Here is a 6,974-nt window from a genome sequence, read left to right as displayed (position 1 = left end):
GGGGGAACGGCAAAGGGGGGAGCCCCCGCCCCACTGCAGCTCGCCCAAGTGCATGCTGCACGCTTGGCACCCCGCTCAGCTCCCCAGGGAGCTGCTCGGGACGTGGCAGGTCTCTCCCAGCACCTGGAGAGACCCAGGTTGGTCCTTGGGATTAGCTGGGAAATGGGGGTGCTAAGGGTGGTGGTGGTGGGGGGGAGTTCCAAGTCCTAGCTGCCCGGCGTTGCTGACTTTGTCTCTCCTTCAGCAGTGCTGGCACCGGGCTTTTCTCTAATTCTCCATGGCAGCAGCACAGGGTCCTGTGACCTGTGAGCCTGACACCCGCATCCTCGGCACCTACCTCTCCTCGGAGCCCGTCGGCCTCGTCGGCAGCATGGGCAGCGTGGGCAGCCTGGTGGAGAAGCAGGATCTGTCCCCCCTGGAGCTGCGGGCCCCGCTGGGGGGCTCGCGGGGGCTTCGGCAGCCCGACGGCTTGCTGCGGAAGGGGCCGAGCCAGCGGGAGCTCTTTGGCTACCTGCATGGGGCCAAGAAGGAGACGCGGTCGGAGCGGAAGCACCAGACGTCGGGCGCCTGCTACAAGCGGGACTACGAGAGTGACCGCGAAAACCGGTCCCCAGAGCGAGGTTCTCGTGAGCATCACCGTGGGGCCGACTTCTCCAAGAGCTCCCTGCCCGAGAGGGGCCGCTTCGACAAGGTGAGGCTGTGGGCGCCATGCTGGGCTCTGAAATATGTCCCGCTCTGTGAGAGAATGGGGCTGGAGCAGAACAGTCCGTGTCTGGGATGGAACATGGGGATTTGGGGATGCCCAGGAATGTGGGGCTGGAAGCAATTGGGTTTTCCCTGGCTTGGGGCTTCTCTGGGGGGCTGTTGGGCTCATCCTGACGCCGCTCTTGTTTTTCAGTGCCGTATCAGGCCCTCGGCTTTCAAGGCGGTGGCTGGGAAGGGGCTGGTCTCCATGCAGGGCCTCTCCTCGTCCAAGGGGCAGAAGCTGTCCAAGAGCAATGGGAGCCTGCACACGCTGCTGTCGCAGAGCAGCACGGCGGCCTCGCAGCACGGCCCGCTCCGCACCCACCTGCTCCACGCCATCAGCCTGGATGAGGCCTCCGACTCCAGCCACAACTCCATCCAGAGCTTCCCCTCCTACGGCTCCCGCCTCAAGCCTGCCCAGAGCCAGTTCAGCGCCTCCATGGGCCACATCAACCACATCGGGGGTTCCTTGGACAGGGTCTCCCGGAACCCCAGGGACCCCCTGGCCCCCGAGAAGGCACCTCTGTCCTGCAAGAGCATGGCCACGCTGAGCCGGCTGCAAAGCCCTGGGGAGCCCCCGCCGCCCTATGAGTTCACCTACTCGCTGGAGGACGCGGTGAAGCAGCTGGAGGACCGGCTGCAGGAGACGGGAGGAGAGCTGCGGCAGCTCAAGAGGAGCCTTAGTGAGACCGAAGACCCCTTCACGCAGGTGAGCCGTGGGGCTGGGGCTGCACTGGGTGCCCTGGGCCGGGGCGTGGGGCAGCGGTGCCTGGGTGGAGGGAGCTGTGAAGGAGCTGGTATCCTGCTGTGGTGGGCAATGGGCTGGGAATGTCCAAGCACGGGAGGACCCGACATCACGGGACCTTCTGGGATCCCTCCCTGGGGCTGCCCCAGACCCTCACCAGAGTCCACCTGTGGTGGCAGGCGTTTGAGGACAAGCAGCGGCTGTGGCTGGACGAGCTGGAGGATCTGAAGCAGATGTACATGGCCAGGCTGCAGCAGGTGATGCAGCAGGCGCAGCGTGGGCAGCGGGCGCTGCAGCTGCAGCTCTACAAGGCACAGCAGGAGAAGAAGCGGCTGCAGGAGGAGCTGAGCATGCAGCAGTGCCAGTGCGAGGAGTCCAAGCTCCGGCAGTCCCAGGGGGAGCGTGTCAGCCCCAAGCTGGAGGAGACCAAGTGGGAGGTGAGTCCCCTTCCTTCCCTCCCTGTTGCCACCCTCCTGGCTGTGGAGCCGGGACGGGGGCCGCGGTTCCCTGCTCTGGTGTCACTCATGGCCACAGGGGATGAGCCAGGTGGGATGCTCGTGGTCTCCCAGGGATGCTGTGGTGACAATCTGGAGTGCTGCCATCCCTGAGGTCGTGCTCCTCCAACCCTTCCTCACTGCTTGCCCGTGCCCTGCAGGTGTGCCAGAAGGCAGCAGAGATCTCCCTGCTGAAGCAACAGCTCCGGGACACCCAGGAGGAGATGGCTCAGAAGCTGGGTGAGATCTTCAGCCTGAAGACGCAGCTGCGGGAGGCCAAGGCGGAGGTCCAGGCCAGGGATTCCCAGCTGGCACAACTGGCAGACTCCTTCCAGAGCCCCCCGGAGCCCGGTGCCTCGCTCCCTCTGGGCGATGACCCCATGCCGGCATGCCAGGACTTCCCCGGCTGCGAAACTGATGACTCCAAGTGCCGGGGCCTTCACAGCGACACGGCGGAGCCCCTGGAGCGGCAGGTGGAGTGGCTGTGGGCAGAGCTGCTGCGGGAGCGGCGCCAGGGCCAGCTGCAGGCTGTGAACTTTGAGCTGGAGAGAAAAACCTGGCAGGAGGAGAAGGAGAAGGTGCTGCGGTACCAGCGGGAGCTCCAGGCCAGCTACATGGAGATGTACCACCGGAGCCAGGTGCTGGAGCGGGAGCTGCGGCAGCTGCGGTCGGAGCCCAGGGATGTCGGGACAGACTCTCCGTGGATCGAGCGCGTGGAGTCCTCGAAGATCTGAGCGGTGGGATGCTGGTGGGACTGTGAAGGGGGAAGGTCTGTTGCTGCTGCAACGGGATGATCTCAGGGTCTGCACAAGGACTGGCCGCTCGGCGCTGCCCTGGGGAGAAGGACTGATTGCGACAAGGGAGCTTTTCCTTCTTGCAGCGCTTCAGGCCCTTCTGGGGGGGGTCTTTAGAGACCAGGGGGTCATCTGTGCCAGGGTGGGGGGTCTTGCATGTGCCCCGTGCTCTTGACTCCAGGAGCGCTTGCTCTGTGATGCCTTCTGCCATGAGGGCAGAAGCCAAGCGCTCTGTGAGACATTCCCTGTCCCTCCTGCTCTGCCGCCCCATTCCCTACAATCCAGTAACTTAATATCTTGCTAAGGAGAGGCTCAAGCCCTGTCCCCAGCCCCAGTGTCTTGCTGTGAGGTTCCAGCTACTGCTCGCCGTGGCTGCCCTGTCAGCAGGGTCCTGGAGCCAGCGGTGCCCTGTGCCTGAGCCAGTCTGTTTTGGTGCCACTGGGAAGGCAGAGGAGGAAAGCCTGACAAAGTGCTGGTACTGCTGGGAGCGGGGGCAGCTGCCCCAGCACCTCTGTTGGGGCTTTCCATGTCACCAGTGCTGGGGCTGCTCTGCAATGGAGGGTGGTTAAGGCAGCTTCCCAGCACCAAGCCCTTGGGCTGAGAGGGACAAGTGCCTTGTGCAGTGGGGGATGTGAGCCCGGTGACTCCGGGAGGCCTTCATGGGGGGTGGGGGTGGGGGAAAGAGGACTGGGGCATGTGGGCAGGGGGGCTGGGATGCTCCCCAGTCTGGGGAGATGTCCCCACATCCCCCCTCCTCCCAGGCTGGGTGAGGGTTAGCTGGGGAGCCGGGCCAGTGCTGCGGAAGGTGCTGGAAGGAGCCCTGCTCCGTGTCTGTAACAACAGAACCGGGTGAAGGCCCCGGCCCCCTTGCTCTCCTCGGCCTTTCCTGCAATAAACTCGGATTTCATCCTTCTGGCCGATGTCTTTGCTTTCCTCCAGCGCGGCGGGGGGGCTACGGGGGCTCTCGGCCACGCAAGGTGGGGTGCGGGCCGGCCTAGGCCTTGCTGTGCGGCCGCCTCCCGCCCCGACGCGGCGGCGGCTCCACCGGCAGCGACCCCGGAGGGGGTCACTGCCGGTGGAGCCGCCGCCGCGTCGGGGCGGGAGGCGGCCCCCGGGGCTGGCGGTACAACCGGTCGGGGCATTGCAACGGGCTGAGTCACAGCTGGGCCGGGGCCTGCGCGACCGGCTGGGCCCCGCGGGGGCGGGGGGGCTGCGGGGCGCTACCGCCGGGACAGGCCTCACGCTCCCCTCCCTCCTCTCCTCAATGGTTTAATCCAGCCCGGAGACCCCACGAGGCAGAAAAATCCCCCCCCTCCTCCCGCCGGAGTGGTCCCTCTCGCCCACCCATAGGGCGCCCCCTATCGGTGTGGAGGTCCCCAGCCCTGCCAGACCCCCCCAGCCCTGCCAGACCCCCCAACCCGCTCCGCCACACCGGGGTCCCCCCCGGTAAAAAGAGGGTACCGCGTCCTACAAACAGCTTTATTGACCCACATACACCCCACACAGTGCTCACCCCCCTCCCCACCCCATCAGTGTCCCCGCAAAGAGCTGAGGTGGGGGGACAAGGACCCCGCCACTGCCCCCCCAACCTCTGTCCCCATCTCTTCAGAGGGGCAAGGGCAGGGCCCCCACCTCCTCCAGGCACTCATCGTAGGTCTCCTGGTACTCCTCGTGGGGTTTGATCATGATGACGCAGGTTGGGCGCTTCGAGCCGGCGGCGGCTCCCAGGTCCTGCGGGAAGAGAGCAAAATGGGGAGGCTGGGGGTGCTGGGTCCATGTGTCCCCCACCACCCCTGGAGGGGAGGCCTGACACCCAGCCAACACATCCCATCCCCTGGTCCCAACACAGGGAAGATGTCTCCCCCAGCCCCTCAAGCTGGTACCTGCCCCACCAGCTCTCCCCAGAGTGGAGAGCCAGGCTCTGCATTGCTGCCTGTGGCGGGGGGTGACGTCCCAAAGACACTGACCCCCCCCCTCACTAAACTCCAGCCTGCCAAGGAGGGTGTCCCACTGACAGTGCTCCTGGGACAGTGTCCCGTTTCTGCGAGCAGCTGGGTCCCAACTCACAGGTGACAGGGCAGACGTGTCCCCTCTGTCCCACCCTGCTGCAGGGACTCGGTTGGGACACAGGGTTCTCTGCTCCCACGTCCACACCACGACCACAGCTCCCTCTCATTCCCCAGCCCTGGTGTTGAGATATTAGTTGTTTAGCTCAAATAAGTTAAGTTTTAATTACAATAAATTACTTAGGGTTGTAATACAGTGCGACATACTATCTGCTTAGCTCTACTCCGCACGAGTGGCTACATTTGCTGAGGCCTTTGGGCCACCATGGAGTTAATTTTCTGTGATTCTCCCAGCAGCTGGTACAGCGCTGCGTTTTGTGTTTTAGTACAAGAAAAACATTGATAAGGCACTGATGTTCTGGAATTGTTTTCCCTACGTCTGGGACTTTTCAGTTCCCCGTGTCCCACCAGTGAGCGCAGGTGCACAAGAAGTGTAAACCAGAAGGTACAGAGACAACAACCCTCAGCAGAGACTGCAAATCAACAAGGTAAGAGCAGTCAACAGCCGGCCTGCCTGCACACAGAGAAAGAATCCAGTAAAGTGTTGGAAGACCCCAGACCAAAAATCACCATCGGACCGCAAGATGCATGAACAGCACATTAGCAGAGGGTGTAGTGATTGCAAGGGTCTAATTGCCCTCCCTTTATTCGAGGCCCCTCCTTTTTGGAGGCACCAAGCCCTGGCTGCTGTATCTTTCAATTAAATTACTTATTTTTATAAAATCTGACACCCGATAGTCTGCTGTGGGAAACCTAGGGCCAAGCCTGAAGGAGGAAGGGGGACAACCGAGAGCAAGTGTGTGAGGAGTGGGGAGGGTCACCCTTCTGCTCACTGGGGTCACCCACCGCGAAGGGACCCTGCTCCTGGCAGTTAAGGGCTGGGGTGTGTATATGAGCCCTTGAATGGTGCTTGAACACTCGAGCAGCAGCTCCTCCTTTATCAGCAGACAAGCACCGGGTGTTTTACTCGGGCACCAGGTTTGCACCTCCCCGTGACGGCTCCTGTCACAGCCCGGGCCGGGTGCTGCCACCGGGGGGGTTCCCTCTCACCGGGGGCTGGTGCCTCCCGGCTGCGCGGCCCCCGCCCCAGCCCCTTACCGATTTGGAAGGGACGTATGCGTAGGGGAGGCTCCTGTCCTCGCACATGATAGGGATGTGGCAGTACACATCGATAGGCAGCGTGTCGCCGGCCAGCACCGTGATCCTGCGGGGGAAAGCACATCTCAGCGGCTGGACCGGGCCGTGCCGAGCCGAGCCCTGCCGGGAACAGCGGGGCCGGAGCAGCTCTTACCCCTTCTCGCCCTTGTTGATGAACTTCTGGACCTCCTTCACACCGCGACGGATCTGCTTGTGCTTGACCGCTGCAAGAGAAGCACAGCGTGAGGGGGCTGCACCGGCCTGGCCCCGGCTACGCCCCGGTCTCAGCGCCGTCCAGACCTTTCCTGATACACTTGTAGAGCTTGCGCGTCAGCTTGCGGGAGGCGAGCGGCTGGGCGATGGGGTTCAGGTAGTCGAGCTGCTCTCGGTACGAGCGCTCGGGCGTCCCCTCCGCCTCCGCCGCTGCCTCCGGCTGTTTCTCCCGCGCCATGTCCCCGCCGCCATGCGCCGCGCCGCTTCCGCTTCCGGGCCACGCGCTGCCCGAAGGGGGGCGGGACTAACAGCTGCCAGCTCCCCACCAGCCAATCGGCACCTCCCTCAGGGGCTGCCAGCCCATCCCGCCGGCCAATGGCGAGCGACGCCTTCCCGCCGCCGGCCTCCCTCCGCCCCACCTCAGCCGCCCGGGGACAGCCTTTCGACACCGGCCTTTACCGGGGGGCGGAGGGCTGGGCGGCCCCGGCGGGCACAGGCTGGAGCATAGCGGGGCCTTGCTGCCCCGGCGGCCTGAGGGGGCCGCGCTCGACCCGCTCTCAACCTCGGGACGGCAACGGGCAACCGAGCGCTCCTGCAGCGCCCGGGGGTCCAGGCAGCCACCGCCACAGGGCTGGGCCCAGATTCATCCCAACTGGTCACCAAGATGTTGTTCTCCCCCTTTTTTGGATCCCCAGGAACCCTCCCCAGGGAGGAAGGTTTCCCTTCCTATGCCCCTCCTAGAAACCGCTTTGTTCCTCGCCCCTTCAACCTGGCAGGCATC

At 64.3% G+C, this 6,974-nt stretch overlaps 2 protein-coding genes across 2 annotated transcripts; one reads left to right on the top strand and one right to left on the bottom strand.

The window, feature by feature from the left end:
* Positions 1-116: 116 nt before the first annotated feature.
* N4BP3 (NEDD4 binding protein 3) lies at positions 117-3,434 on the top strand. The gene is made up of 5 exons (XM_014947795.1): positions 117-137; positions 248-691; positions 899-1,453; positions 1,669-1,926; positions 2,145-3,434. The coding sequence occupies exons 2-5, from the start codon at positions 278-280 to the stop codon at positions 2,715-2,717; spliced, it is 1,800 nt and encodes a 599-aa protein (XP_014803281.1). The 5' UTR covers positions 117-137; positions 248-277; the 3' UTR covers positions 2,718-3,434.
* Positions 3,435-4,267: 833 nt separating this feature from the next.
* On the bottom strand, positions 4,268-6,477 carry NHP2 (NHP2 ribonucleoprotein). The gene is made up of 4 exons (XM_014947808.1): positions 6,281-6,477; positions 6,135-6,204; positions 5,942-6,047; positions 4,268-4,508 (listed from the first exon to the last, which is right to left on the bottom strand). Exons 1-4 carry the CDS (start codon positions 6,429-6,431, stop codon positions 4,383-4,385), a joined length of 453 nt encoding a protein of 150 aa, XP_014803294.1. The 5' UTR covers positions 6,432-6,477; the 3' UTR covers positions 4,268-4,382.
* Positions 6,478-6,974: the final 497 nt, after the last annotated feature.

The sequence above is a fragment of the Calidris pugnax genome, unplaced genomic scaffold (genome assembly GCF_001431845.1).
Source record: "Calidris pugnax isolate Ruff unplaced genomic scaffold, ASM143184v1 scaffold27, whole genome shotgun sequence".
NCBI classification, from domain to species: domain Eukaryota; kingdom Metazoa; phylum Chordata; class Aves; order Charadriiformes; family Scolopacidae; genus Calidris; species Calidris pugnax.
This window is presented reverse-complemented; position numbering and strand designations above follow the sequence as displayed.